At 40.3% G+C, this 16,018-nt stretch overlaps 1 protein-coding gene across 1 annotated transcript in view; it reads right to left on the reverse strand.

Annotated features, from left to right (window-relative positions):
- Positions 1-7,881: 7,881 nt before the first annotated feature.
- The window catches only part of nrg3b (neuregulin 3b), a 226,666-nt gene continuing 218,529 nt past the window's right edge, over positions 7,882-16,018 (reverse strand). Inside the window, exons 8-9 of the mRNA XM_059324121.1 lie at positions 12,689-12,871; positions 7,882-8,883 (exon numbers count right to left, since the gene is read on the reverse strand). Coding sequence (XP_059180104.1) covers positions 8,130-8,883; positions 12,689-12,871 — 937 coding nt within the window. The 3' untranslated portion in view covers positions 7,882-8,129. The remainder of the gene's footprint in view (positions 8,884-12,688; positions 12,872-16,018) is intronic.

Here is a 16,018-nt window from a genome sequence, read left to right on the forward strand (position 1 = left end):
GAAAACAGATGACCCTTGAAGGGGGACAGGAGAGGGCTGGCTGAAGACAGGGGCAACAGCAGGCAGTTGTTGGTAGAGGTTAGGGTGCACAATGGTTATCAGGAACAGAGCAATGAGATCGACAGCATGACTTGACAAACTGACAAGAGGTGTCAGGAGATCCTGCTTTAAATAGACTGCAACAATTAGGAGCAGCTGGTGAGTAATCAGGGCAATGCATGGCAGGTGAGGTTTAGGTAATCCAGGTTGACTATCATGGGATGCAGAGGAGCCAATTTATGATCTAATGTTAACCAAGGCAAAGCAGTTTCACCAGCTGTAACATGTCAAATCAACTAAAGTAAAGACTGTTGTAGTGACACTACAGGTAAATGGAGTCAAAATGTTAACAAAGTTAGTAAGTTAGTTTACCTTGGCTTAGCATAACGAGCAGCTCAGTTCTATCTAAAGTAACAAAATCCATGTACCAGCCCTGTAAAGTTGACTAATTAACACATTAGTTCATTCATCAAGTTAGGAAACATTTTAGATATCCTAACAAACGGTTGAAATGGTGTTATCTGGAGGTGAAATGATCACAATCAAACACAAAGCAAATATGGCATAGTACACTATTCACAAACGTTAATGTTAACTTGGTTTGTAGTGAAGAACAACTGATAGCTGGAATCAAAAGCCTACATGTTTTTAGAATTTATCATGTTTTCCTATGGCCTCACTCACTTTTCTCCAAGCCCTCTCTTGTTCAATCTTTGTACAAGACTGGAGTGGCATTGAGCTTTTCTGGATGTCAACACATGGCAACATTTCAGAAAATGCTCAGGGTTAATAGGCCTTTGAATATTGAATAGCACCAGCGAGAGTTTGGTCTGAACACACCTTTTGTCTTTCAAAAATATATTGTTTTATACTATTACAAGGATACTTAAGCAGCCTTGACCTTAAAAAAGATTGCTAATAGAGTCTTACAGAAAGCTAGATGGCAAATGTTTTCTACTCTTCTCTGGCAATGGTCACATGAACCCATCCCACTTTGAACTGAGCAGAATACTAAAGTGTGCAACTTGACAGCCTGTGCATAGGGAACATCCTGATTATAGCTGAGACCAAAACACAGCCTGAGGTCAGGACCACAATCTGTCTTGCAGGCTGACTTGGGAGTCCCGGAGGATCAGGGGGGACTTGGCCTGTGGATGCCCCGGCAATCATTACCACCCTTAGGGTTTGTGTGTGTTGTGGGGAATCCTTATAAAAAACATGCTGCATGACTGTCATTCCTACATGTCAGCAGTTTTACAGAGTTGTCCTGGGAGGAGGTTAAACTTGGAGTATTGAGGGGTTCAAAGTTTTTTTTGCTTCACTATACAGAAAATCTGTTGTTTATGTGTTCATAACATAGAGTCTAAAAAAGAAGTGGACGTAGCTGGGTGGACGGGTCTGAAAGGTGATGCCAATGCAAAAATGCTTAAAACCTGCAATCTTTATAATTCCCAGCAAGGGGCGACTCCAGTGGTTTTATAAATGATACATTTTATAATTTATCATTATCAGTTTAGATCCTCAAACGTTAATTTCAAGTCTTCATTTACAGTGTGATTTCAGTCTATTTAAAGTTAATAGTTAATTGTAACATTTTAATCACCTAAAACTTGTTTGGAAAGCACTCAGTCGGAGTCGGTTGTTCATTTTTTCTGTTTAATACATTTTGTTTTAAGCCAATATGAGCATCCCAATTAATATCACAATTATCGTAAATTACAGATGTACCTTGCTAACCAAGCCAGCTAGTCAGCGTTAGCTGGTGACTTAGCGTTTGCTAAGTGGTACCTTGCCCTGCCAGCTAACCACCTTTTTTTCCATATATGGGCTTCTGGCTCCACAACACCAAGATGGCCAAAATGCCAAACTTAAGACTTGAAGACAGTAGTCCCCAAATAAATGGGTGATTTCGAGATAGCTACCTCCACTTCCTGTATACAGTCTATGGTCCATACAACCATTAATGCCATCCGATTTTTCTCCGTAACAAATAACCACTAGAAATTTGTAAAGGTAAGAGTATTCTGCTGCCACCACGAAAAACAATGTTTATACAATACATTGTCATTTTCAAAGTCTTTCTACTGTCTGTATTTTATTCTACTTCCTACACAGCCAGGGCATTATTTGACACAGTGTGAGGTAACATAGCCTCTGACACATTTTTCACCAATTTCCTCCACCAGCAGACTGCCCCAGTGTTAGTACTGTATACTAGGGAGAGCCTTTCTGACTGCAGTCCTTGCAAGGCATCTGGTCCTCATTATACTGGGTCTTTGGCCTGTTGGGTCAAAGATGACATGCACCTGAACACCATTAAACCTACATAAACAACAAACTTCACAGAAAGGGGGACATTGTTATCTAATGGCATATAGTTGCCCTTTTGACAGTCTTTGAACCTTTACAAAAAATGTTTTATGTTTTATTGACACTAACACCCAGAGGGTGGTGTTTTTCCATTTCCTCTTTTCTTTTTTTCTTGAAACATTGCACTAGTTGGCTCATACCTGTAACACAATGATTCATTAAGCAGGGGACAAGTTTAGCCACAAGCCAAGCAGTTACATAACTTAAGAATTGATTAAAATATGAGCTGCTGTTTATACCACTTGATGATGAATGTATCAGTAGATCCTAATGACTTGGAAATACCCCCAAACGCACCGGACATTACTCTTCATGTGGGTATTTGAGCTACCATGTTTTAGTGCGTTTCTAGCAGTAAAATTTAAATTTTCAACCTCAAAGAAATAACATCATCCAACCAAATAATTTTACAGGGTGTTTTTTTTAATGCTTTAATTAGTTTTTCTCATCCATATGTCTAGGCTGGCCATTAAACCAGCGTGACATCAAAACTAAAAAATATGGAAATATGATTCCCAATGGTGTGCTTAATGATCTGAGTATGATTCAAGATGCATAGGTTTTTTTTTAGCAGTGTGGTGTAAAAAAAAAAACCCAACATGCTGGTACTTTACTGACACTCCGGATCTCATGTCAAGTTTGGATGGCAATAGTGACAGTATGATGTCTGGAGTCATAACTTTCTGAGACATCCACTGCATTTCTGCATAACTTTGTGTTGTATTTATAGCTTGATTAAAAGTGGGAGCATTAACAAGAGTACTGACCAGATGACTAGATGCATCTATGGGATATGTTTTGTGTCATACTGGAGTCTCTGTGCTGCCAATGATGCCAGCACTGTGAGCAATTCATATTCTTTGTTGTTAGTAAACATTTGTTTATTGATTGTAGCCGACAGTGCATGGGCAACATTGAAGCAAGGGGGAGCAGATGGACCATTGTTGTTCAGCCCTGTTGTATCACCCCATTGATAAATTAACTACATGTTAACTGCTGTACATTGTTATACTAATCCTTCTAAATCCAAATACAACGTTGTTAGAGATGAAATATTGCAAGTTTTCCTAATGGGAAAATGAGCCCGTCTTATTCGGATAAATAATTGGCTATAAGTATGATGGGATGTCAGAGTGAGATATTTCCAGGACAGCTACTTTAGAGTTTAACGAATAAAAATCAGCTGTCAGAAACATCATTGGTAAATGTCAGGACCTGTCAGTTCCTCAGACTAAAAGAGGAAGGTCTTCTATCTGCTCATGGTCTTGTACCATTGTTCAAGAGTCACGCAGGGACAAACCTCTTTTGTTAAAAGCAGCAGTTATGAAAGCCCAGACACTGCAGGCACAAGGTTGGTTAAGTTTTTTCTCTTGACCCCTGTGGTAGCTATTTCTATCCTCTGCTCTCTCCACTTCCATGTGAAAATGTAGCTCTTCAAATTTGATAAATCAGAGTTTATGTATTATCCATTCTTTAGTACATATTCCAATATTAACTAGGTTATCCAACAGTTTTACGAGAGCTACATTATTCTGCATATGCCCAGAGAATCCCACCTTCCTCCCACACTACAGTACAGCTGGTAAAGTTGGTGCAACTTTCTATTTTGGGAATTTTCTGTTTTGTTCCAGATGAGATATAAAGTGGACAGATGGCAAGAAAATAAGAATAAGAAACTTTGTAAGTTCTACCTCATTAAACAGTCATCCGTGTGATAAAGAAGCCCAGCCAGTGCATTGTGCGCAGACAGAACATCTTAATATTTCATTGCGTTTGGTTTATTTGTTGGTTGGATTGTCCATTAGAACATCCTGCTTGATCTGAAAAATGTGTTGTACTCCCACGTCAGCTGAGTTGTCACCTAAAACCAAACAAATCATATTTCATTCCAGGAAAAGAAATTGCCACTTGTATTAACACGGCCACTGGATATGTTGGATATCACCTGATATCCCACGTCGAGGGGAGAGATGTTAGCAGACTTCCACACTGGTTGTGCTGCATTACACATGCTGGCCTGCTGTCCTCATAATCTCCATGCCATCTGGTGGGGAACCTCACTGTCCCCCTGCACCTCTGGCACATTAGTATTCCACTCACATCCAGTGGGGGAGGCCAGTGTGTGTGTGCAACCTCCTCGGAAACATAACAGAGTCAACACCAGTGAGGATTAATTGAACGGCTACAGGGCCCACCTCCAACAAACCTGGCTCATTCCAGGTAATGAGAACACTTACTTTTTAATCTTCTTCATTGTTGTCCTTGTTCATGTACGTTCCGCCCCCTCAAAAAGTCAGCTTTCTCTCATGTTGTCCACAAATGGACCCACAATTGTGACTTTGTGCCTTGGCGAAGCGTAGGATGGAAGATGTTCTGTCAGAAATGCGGAACTGCTTTCATCATCTTGAAGATATATCTTTCATAAAATGTGTATTCTCATCCCCATTAAAGGCCTAAACGACGTGAAACACTGTGACATGAAAGTCATCTTTTCATTGACTGATCCTTGGCTGCGGCTTATTCGCAGTGTTCTCATTTCCTCTGTCTTCATTACAGTAACAGCTACAGTTCACCAAGTCACAGTAGCTTCAGGCGGGTCTCCTCTGCTTCCCTTGGCTCAGTTTTTTCGGCAGGAGAACCCAGTCAGCAGCGTGAATGTGACTCTTTCGACTGGTGCTTCAAATAGTGTTTCAGGCTTTTAGCGCGAGCTGTGATCAAAGACGGATCCCTTCCTTTTTAAATCCACATGGCCTCTCATTAGCACCGCACTAGGAAGATACTCTGACGGGAATCTATGACTGCATCAGTGTTTCCAGTTTTAAATCTGACTACAGAGGTGCAGTTTAGGATGAATGTATCATAGTATGTGTGCTTTCACTTTGGTTTTTAGGTGGATTTATTGTTTAAGAAAGAAGATCAATTGAGACCAATTAAACCTGCAATAGCATTTCCCCCCCTTTTGCTTCAAGGGGACATTGGAAACAAGATGTGAACACAACCAATGTTAAACTAATTAGAAGCCACCATTGTTGTTTTGAATGAACAGTCACCTCTTTGTGTCATCACTTCAACCTAAACCATGCCCACAGCTGCAAGTAGCTAGCTCAATAAAATTTACTGAGCCAGTCTTGCTAACTAGTAGGCATATTATTTGTGTACACACAGGATCATTTAGTGGAGGTTTTCTGAGTTTTCAACTCAGGCAACACTGATTAAAGTTGTCAAACCAGGCCATGGCCATACAATGCTTCGAACAGAGCAAATGAAAAGAATAGAGAGAATACAGGCATACACAGACACTGCCACACACTTGTACTGGTGGTCTTGAACTGCAGGGTAAATACAGTATGTAAATCTCAAACTGTGGAAATTCAGTAAAATGTGTGGCGAATTCTGTCTAGCCAACAGTCACTGTATGTATTTGGAATTCTAAATATTTTCTATTTATGGTAATTTTATCTTTCCTTTGCAGCTGCCTTGGTGCAATTTCCCCTTGGAGATCAATGAAGTTCATTTTAATCTTCATAAAAACCTTCTTATAGACTCAAGATGGTTTTATTCTGCAGAGCAGTGATGACGACGTCTCAATAATACCCATTTGTATGTTCTGTACAACTTACCTCACCAGCAGGCATTGCAGACCTGAATGGTAGGAAACTCGAGATATACTGAATCTGACGTAAATGAGGCATAAATAAAGAATTGTACTCGGCTTGCTTCATTTCCATCCACCAACCTCATGGCCATTGTTATAATTCAAAACGTAGAAGTCGATCTTCTTTTGTGTTTATAGCCTATGGATAGAGTATAAAGTGAGTCATGGGAAATAAGGAGTGGAGACTGAAACACTGTTTTCTTCACATACACGGTGTTAGTGCTCCATCACCAAACCCTTAACTTTTATCCTTCACTCAGTTGGTACATTTAAAAACTTTTTTTTTTGAGAATAAAAGAGAAAACTTCAGGGAATGACTTTCTCCTTCCTTTTGCACCATCTCTCTCTCACACACACACACACTCACACCATATGTGAAACCGAAAATAATGAGCTCTACTTACTTAGTGTAGCTGTTGTCATGGTTGGGGTATAGGGATAGCTATGGCCAGAGTTTGAGATAAGAGCCCTTGAGCACAGACATGCAAAAGCCCCACCTACATAGGAGCCAAACACATGGGCTTTATAGCTGTTTGTGTTTCTTTGTACTTACTTTGCATCTCTTTGTGGTTATTTTGCACTTGTTTGTGGTAATTTTGCATCTCTTTGTGGATATTTTACATCTCTTTGTGGTGATAATGAGTGTCTTCCAGGATGACACGTGGACATTTCGTATGTGAGGACCAGTGTCCTCCTCACAAATTAGGCCCCTAGACCTGGGCCAGGTAGGCCTGTTCCGTAATCTATCCATGGGGACAATAACAGATGTGTAATAACATACAGTTCATGGTACAGGAAAACTGAGACAACATTTTCCCTAACTTTGGCTAGGGTGGCCATTCCTCCGGCTTTAGGCCGGACAGTCCGGCTTTTAAATTTCCTGTCCGTCTGCAGGCGCAGCCTTAATCCGGACACTCATTTGTCCTTCTTTTGAGAAAATAACAAAAAGGTCCGCCTTTTGACACGTTACCTTGTTAGTTTAATACTTATTGGCTAAAATTGTGTGTCAAAAAAGCTGTGTCAAAATAAGTAATTTCATTGGTTACATTTTCCTATCATGACTTATCAACACATGGCTAATGTGAATATTCAAATGAGCCAGGCGCTAATGCCAGTTGCTACCACCAGGCTGTCAATCAAGCTCTCAGCGACTGAAAGTCTGAAAATGCCAAAGTGAAAGACCTCCTTTAACCTGGAATGGGCAAGAGAACACGGGTTTGTTACAAAAAGTAAGAGGGATGAGTTTCATTTTTTTTGTACATTATGTCGAAGCGATGTAGATGTGAGCAGCAAAGGCAAAGCAGCTATTGAGAGACATGCTAGCACTGACAAGCATCAAGCTAATCGGAGTACAACTCTGCTTAAAACCGCATCTACCAAACAAATATCTGTTTCCGTGTATGCAAAGTGTCCTCCTTTTTGATGTGAAGGAAATGGCCACCCTAACTTTGGCAGATTTCATTTTAAAAGTGATTTGAACATCTTCGGTGTTAATGTTGATTATTCATTCCCAACAATTAACAAACACAGACATTTTTCACATCATGTAAAAATAATGGATTGAGATGAACAAAGCCCTCCATTAACACTGTTATCTTAGTCTTTATTTTGTCACAATTGTATGTCAAATATATATACGTCTATATGACATATATTATATGACATATATAATTTCATTTCTTTACAATAGAGAAACAACATAGAGATGACACACTATTTTGGTTTCTAAGTAGAAGCTCCTTTTAAATAGTGGCATTTTTTTCAATACACTGTTTAAGTCAAGCTCCCACTCAAGTCACGGTTTTGTTTTCCTTATTGAGTCACATTTATTCACAATGTGTGTTTGTTTGTCTCTGTTTCTTTATAATCTGATGTCTTTTGCTGTGTCAATATTTTTTTTTTTGTCTGCAGTTCAATCTGTTCATGTTCCTTCAAAATCGACGGCCATCTGTTATTGGTCCGTGCGGCCACACAGATGGTCCCACCTGCTAACCATCCTGTGCCACCAGCAAAGGTATACAGTTATTGGAAACAGTGTCTTTGAAGCTTTACAGAGTTAATCCAATCAGCTTGCAAAGGGCTTGGCATAAGCGTTTCCAGTTCCTCTGCAGCTGGATCCTTTGGTGGCCAAGGAGTAGGTTGGGCCTCCGCACACCAGGGACGTCTGACCTTGGCACTGTCCCTGGGCTTCTCTTTGGGCTGCTGCCTTCAAACCTCTGCTCCCACCGCCTGTGTGCAGAACTCCGGCTGAATATTGGACACTTTTCCCTTCTGACTCCTGCACAGCCCCAGCCTCGAGAGTGTTTGTGCCACCGCGGTGGATCTCGCTGTGGGACCCAGACATTTTAATGGGGCTGGAAAGGCTTTTCTGTTTTAATTCCTGCGCGAGTTCCACTGTAATTTCAATGGAGCAGGTTGTTTGTGCGGAGCTGAGATTCTTCTCCGACCCCAGTGAAACGGTGATGGTGGCAGGAGGGCTAACACTGCTGGGCATAACACCAGGCGCCAGCATGGCAGTCTCACAGGGCGGGGAGGGAGAATTGCTCATGGGCACGGTTGTCTTTCCAGCCAGCGCGGGGTGCCACTTAAGGAGCCCCCCTTGGTTCTGCTCACTCATGTCCACATTCCCCGCCTCGAGGTCACACGCTTGGAGTGAGGGGATGATGGGGACAGATCGGGTGCGCAGGGAAGGTGGAAGGTAGGTCGTTCCCTTATCCAGACGGGTGCAAGGGACTTCGGTCCATCCCTTCCTGGCTGCAAAGTGAGAGAGTGAAGTCCTGCTGAGGAGGGCGCCGACCTTTCCACTGGCAGAATCACACCTTTAGGCAGAAGAAAGAATAGAAATGACAAGGTGAGAAAGAGAAACCAATTCATTTATATTGTGACCTACTCATTTCCTAAGAGAAATTAAAGGCGAGGGTAATATAGAATATGAAGATGAAGCTGCCATTCTTTTGTGCTTTTTACCAATTCATTCCCCTCATTGTTTTGAATAAATCATCTTGCACCAACAAAATTATTATTTAGGAATTGTTCTTTTATAATCTTGTGTAATTATTTATAATCCTCGGCATGAGCGGTCTGTATTGTTGCCTCATGAATGCTGAACTAAAAAATCCTTTCACTCATGACGTCTTATCAGAGACTTAAGGCTTTAGCACCGCAGCTGCTGATTCCTGACCTCTTCCGGTGTAAGGTTGTGAAACGTGGGTTCTAATTTTAGTTGTGTTTTCTCACAGAACAAATGTGACTCAGAGTCATGGTGTGATTTCAGGGTTAATGTCTGTTTGTGGGTGTGAGAGTCTCAGCATGTATGTTTTGCAAGATGATACATACGATCATCAAGCAGCGCCAATTAGCTTGAAAGCCAGGCTGGGTTCAAAAAGTCAATTTTCCAATTCAGATTGAGCTATATATGAATGATCCAATTATCGATTCATAGAATCCCAATATTGATCTCTTAATACACATCTTTTTTCCGTGGATGCGTGAAGCTTTCAGTCAGTTTGTCTCGCGTTGCCAGACTTTTATTCTTCTTATGCAATAACATCTGGCCACTTGAGCCCCAGTTGAATCCAGGAGCTGCCCAACTAAACGCACCACCAAGCCTAAAGGCACATGTCTGGTCTAAAAATTAAAATTAAAATCTATGAAGAATCAGTAGAGGTACACAAACACAAAGCCATATGTAAGATGTGCAACATCATGGTAAAATATTGTGGAAATACCACAAATCTCCCAAACTATCCAACGAAACTTCACCCAACTTCTGATCTGAAACAAACCCAGCCTGAAAATGCTTTTGGGTCAAATCTTAATGTAAACATGACTATTTTTAATAATGCACCAGGTCCTTTGTACAATTTACAGTATTTGTTATCTTTAGAATCAAATTCATATCCAGGCGAAGCTGGTATTGTAACTAATATATCCCTTATTGATATTGAATTGAATTGGAAGTCAAATGGAATGGGAACCTTGTGATTCGTAATGGTGACAATACCCATCCCTACTTGAAAGGCATCATGTTCAGTATGAAAATAATACAGCAAAATAATACAGCAGAACGGAGAAACTTATCCAGAGTCAAGTGGTTGAGTTTGAATATGAGTCGAATGTGCACAAGAGTTAATGTTGTTACTGAAGTCTCAATTCACATTTAGAATCACCCCGGCAAAGCCTTAGGAGACAGCCGGTGTTATTGTCAGCCTTCAGAGACTGTTTGTAGCATAACCAAGTTTAAATAATTGAATTACTTTCCCACTCCTCCCTCGGTATTAGAGGGGCAAATGCAAGCTGGAGGTAAATCCGGCAGATCAAAACATATCTAAAAATAACTCCCATGGCAAATTTGCCTTCAATTCTGTCCTTATCTGCGATGGGTAAATATATGTTTTGACACTGGATAATGAAACTGACAATACTCTGCGGGGACTTGATGTCACAAAATGGAAAACATGGAAGAGTATTCTCGTCCTTGTTTGCTGTTCTCGCCTCCTTTTTTTTTTTTTTTTTACACTTTCCAGCGCACTCTGTGCCTCCATCTTTCCTTCCCTGCACTCTCATCATCTCGGCACAATCTTCCTTCTTTTCCTCACTTTCCCCACTCTCTCGTTCTCTCACTCTCCTTTTCCACCTCCCATTTCTCATTTCCAGAGATGAGAGGGTGTATCCATGGCAACAAGGGAGAGGTGGGGGCTGGAGGAGGAGGAGGCGGGGGAGGAGGAGGAGGGGGGAGCTGTAAGCTTGGTAGCTTGTTGTATGGCTAGTAAGTCGAGAAATGCGTCATTCCAACCTCCTGAAGGCCAACGAACACACTCGACTGATGGGAATTATCAATGGCTAATGAGATCTAACTTTTTTAACTGTACAAACACAATCTTATCCCCAAGAACATGAGAAGCCCTCTTATTCCAGCTATTCTCCTAAACACTTGAACAAGCTGTGTTAGGTTAAATTGCCTATAGCTTCCAAATTTTGCCTTTGTGATTTAAAAAAGAAAATCATTAGTTTCTTTAGTAGTTTGTTTATTTGTTATTCTGTGTGTGTGTATGAAGAGGAAAAAAACTGTTATGCTCCTGGAGGATCTCCCCGCACAACCATTTAAAAGAACTGCTGAGCTCCACGGAGCTTTGTTTAAAAATGTAAATTATGGAAATAGGTCACATAAAGAGTTTGGCAGCTTGCAGTGAATCTTACAAGCCAGTGTAGCGCTCAATCAGGCTGGCATGCTAATAGAAACATTGCTAGGCACTTTTAAGTGTGAGGAATGCACGAGGGACACTACTGCTTTAATGACAGACGTTTCTGATAACAGTGCCATCGCTCAAGTTGCACACACTGACAGCAAATTAGGCTGTTCCTGAGTCATATGCTAAATAGGACTCACTTACTCAGGCTTAAAGATGCTCTCTTCTGCATCTGTAAATAAAACCTAAAATAATTCAATGTTTTCAGTGTTTGAGAGGAAATGCCAGCAGAACTGTTTGACATTATGTATTATTCTACTTAGGAAAACAAGTATTTCAATGAATATTTTCTAGCTTTGGTACATGTTATGTAACAATCAATCTTATTTATAATCTGAAGATCTCTAAGGCAGAAAGAAAAGTTTTAACTGAAATACTTTGTCTCGACATGGATCGTCTGCTCTCTCCTTGAGGACATGGGGTGAACATCCGTCTTTGATAACAAAAGTGTCAGAGAGGATTTCAAATCATGCTATTTTTTTCTTTTTTTTTGCCAGAGAGGATCATCAGGCTGTACTTCTTAAATGTGTAAGTTATTTTAAGCCCCCAGATAGCCAACTGGTGAGAGGTGGCTCTGCCAAAAGTCCTCCCTGCTTTTAATGCTTCCTGAAACAGCGCCAGTAGCTGTGCTTCACTTATGATAGCCATGAAAATAGGGCAACTCGCTGTCCTTACTTGACATCAGGATGAGCATGAGGAGAATTCAAGATGTGTCAATGTCTGAAATTAATCCTTTGCAATTTGTAGTCTTGTTCTAGAAGCCTGCAGCCACCCAAAACGGCTCCACGTTTTGCTTGTAGATGTCAGGAAATGTAATTATTTATGTGAACCACGAAGCTTCCACGTACTGCTTTAGCCAAATCAACCCATTCTGGACGTCTTGAAATCCATGTGAACTCGAGCATCATCTGGTAATTAGCTTTGGCGCTGTTGTTGTATTTTTAACCCTGATAAAACCCTGCAGATAAAAACACATTTTCATTCACAGCAACATCCCAATGGCAAGTGTAGGGAGGATTACACACAGACTCATTTCTTGGACTTCCCCAGCACCATGATACTGTTGAGCGGTTGGGATCAAGTGTGTTCTCCAAATTAATTGTGACAGTCCCTGTCGAAGGAGGGCACAGCAGATCTCATTTATTTCCCTGGATCAGATTTCATAAGCTAGTTCTCGGATTTGAACTGTGAGCGTTTCAGTCATAAACTCATTTCTCCCAAAATTATCCTTCTGCCACTCCAACTTAACCTCAGTTAGTCAGGGGGTCAGTGTCACTGAAACGGCTACTTGACATCAGCGTGGAAAGGCGCAAAAAGAATATAGTCTTTGAGGATCAAACAAACAAAACAAACAGGAAGACAGAAAAAGTTTCACCTTGTTATGGACTCCATGTCTGTTGACTCATCCTCATGCAAATGTTTGTAGATGTGGCCGGCCACTCTGGATCCATTAATGGGATTTGTCGATATTTTGTGTTTCCCTCTGGAAACGGGCGGGGTCCTGAAGTAATTAGTCTCCCTCCGTTGTCGGGCCGGACTTAGTGAAAGGGAACTACTCCTGTAACCAGAAGGGAAAGCAATAAGGGGGGTGAATATCACAGATTTAACAGCCTGCTACACAATTCTTGAATCAGTTTATTGTATCAAATGTATCTCATCTCCTGTGTTCATTGATGTATAATGGACACGACCGAATTGACCTTTCTGTTTGATGTTTCAGTGGAAAAAAAGGATCTATTCCACATTCAATTGACTCTGTTAATGACCTTGGTTTTGAAGTCTGAGTATCACACTGGGATTGTGAAAAGAATAGTAATTCACCAGTAAGCAATGCAAATTGTGTGCACATTAAATGATTTGTCATGGCTCAATCAATCAGAGGAGAGGAGGAATAGGCTGTAGTAGCAACAGCCATGTTATGACCGCCACCTCTAATACAACCAATGGGATCGCCCCTACCAGTGGCAGGAGATCAACACATTGAAAACATTGTGAAACAGTCGCAGTTTTGCTAGGTTTAGGCAGCAAAACAAGGTTTTGTGGTTTGCGTTAAAACTACGCAACAATCTCCAAGTCTGAAAAGTGATGCAAATGTGGAAACAAACTAAACCTGCATTCTTTCTAATGGCCAGCAGGGGGCGACTCCACTGGTTTGAAAAAGATTGGAAATTGGAAAATGACTCTTAAATTACTTTTAACATGATTTGCCTCAGTAAACATTTTTGTACTAAGTTTATGGTCTCAGAGAATAGAGTACATAAGCACATGATGTAATTACAAACGTGACATGGAAACATTTGTGATGAAAGTTAAAATAAGTTTATGTTGAGGCACAAACAGTGTTCTCCACCAAAATGGACCTTTAGACCTTAAATATCTTTCATGACAATCTATTCAATACTTAAGCCTCACCAAAATCAGTATGGTTCATCCTCTTGGGACCATGAACAACCAGCAACATTCAGTAAAGTCACAGAGTATCTTGATATCCTGTTGCTGTCAGGCAACAATTGCTAGAACCTGTGCTTTACTGCCTAGGCACACTGATTTTCAATTGTTCTGTGGGCAGCAGGTGGTTCACTTCAAAGAAGATCCCTGCACGTCTGCAGCAATAAAGTCATGACATCAAATGTGAATCAAAGTTATACTGCACTACAGTGAAATCTGAAGTGAAAGTATCTCATGCAAGAACAAAAAAAAAGCCCCACAGCATGTGTGAGACTATAAAAGACGGACCTAATTTATTTTCAGTTTGTTTTTAATACATTTTTAGCACCATGGCAGCCTTGTTGATCCCCTACTACTGTTTCTTTTGTGAGCAATAGGTCACTTGATTGTGTGACTGGTTTGTATTGAAGAACTAAACACAAATCAGCGACAAACACTCTCCCAGCTTGATTTTGGCCCTTGAATAATTTGACATTGCAGCAGTCACACATTACAAAAAGTAGTATGGTAGAAGTGTATGAAGTGTGGACTGTGTTGAAATAATAATCAAGATGTCCAAACTTTAAGATTTTCTAGCTTGTCCTTAAACTGAACTCCCTCATTCCTAATAATTCATGCAGTAAACTAATGAATGCAGTAGACATCTGGTTATTAATTGATAACTGACTGGAATACTCTGCAAAATATATTCAGCTTTAATAATTTCTAAATGTCCATGGCTGTGGAAAAATAAGCATGGCTAATGTTGGCTTTAGTCTTCACCAGCATTAGCGTTTGTGTTAACTGATGTTGCAAAAAAGTTGATATGAATAAAGCTGAATTAAATCTTATTGGCTATTAGCATGCTGATTTTTAATGAGGATTAACTGAAAGCTTGAAACATTTAAAAAATGTTTTTGTCAAACAAAAGCACCAGGCTGTTGTTGTTATTATTCAATGTTAAATGGTTAAGGTTTGAAACTAAAAAAAGGCTGCTTATCTCTACAATTCACTGAAAAATGCATAGCTTCCTGATGTTTAATGGGTAATCCTGGCTGTGAGTGCAATCCAGCACATATTTTAATAAATACTTCTTTGTCTCTGCCTTTTTGGACATGGTAGAGATATTCAGAAAGGACTGGGAGACATGGGAGGACGACATGTGACAAGAGTTAACACCCTCCTCCACAGAAACAGCAGGATACCTTGACACAGCACTTCTGATGTATGCATGTGAAAAAAAATCCTGCTCGCTGACTTGATTTGAGAATATTGATTAGCCTACAATTTCTTTATAATCCAATCATGACAAGGGAATCTCTGTAATTAATCAAATTCTACAATAGCACAAATGACAACAATGATTGACTACTGGCAATGTGCTGATTATACTTATTGACCTGGACGGTTTTATTTCCATCAGATTTGCTGGCAAAGCAACTCAGAAATATGCCTGAGAACAGGCAGATCAGAGTCAGCTGTGCTGGTCTATTTGGTTTATTCACAACTTATCAAAAATGGAAATGATTGGTTCAAAATGATTGACTTGCTCGTTTTTCCACACTGACATGTGTACAACAAGCACTGTGCAAAATAGAGAGAAAGTGTAAATTGGTAATGTAAAGCCACATGGCTCTCGGGATGTCTTTCTTTGGTCCAGACTGAAATTTCTCTACAACCATTTTCACAGATTTTTAAAATCCCATGGTTTTTCCTCTAGTGCTTCTATGAGGTAAAACATTGTATTTTTAATTTGTGATCAAATACTTTGTTATTACCGTCAGCCTTAGATGTACTTTGTGTTTAGCGTTAATTAGAAGAAGTTATTAAAGATAGTATACATAGTATACTACACAAATGAATGCCTAAACGTCAGTATGTTAGCATTTTGTTATTCACATTCAGCCTAAAACACCACAAGTACAACCAAACAGATGTTATTCTTTTCCCATGCTTCCAGGGTCCTAAGTATCCAAGGTCATATGTTCACAGGGTCCTAAGTTCCAAAGGGTCCTAAGTTCTAAAGGGTCCTAAGTTCTAAAGGGTCCTAAGTTCCAAAGGGTCCTAAGTTCCAAAGGGTCCTAAGTTCCCATGGTCCTAAGTTCCAAAGGGTCCTAAGTTCTAAAGGATCCTAAGTTCTAAAGGGTCCGAAGTTTCCAGGGTCCTAAGTTCTAAAGGGTCCTAAGTTACAAAGGGTCCTAAGTTACAAAGGGTCCTAAGTTTCAATGGGTCTTAAGTTCTAAAGGGTCCTAAGTTCCCAGGGTCCTCAGTTCCCAGT

Source organism: Centropristis striata, chromosome 21, assembly GCF_030273125.1.
Source record: "Centropristis striata isolate RG_2023a ecotype Rhode Island chromosome 21, C.striata_1.0, whole genome shotgun sequence".
Taxonomy (NCBI): domain Eukaryota; kingdom Metazoa; phylum Chordata; class Actinopteri; order Perciformes; family Serranidae; genus Centropristis; species Centropristis striata.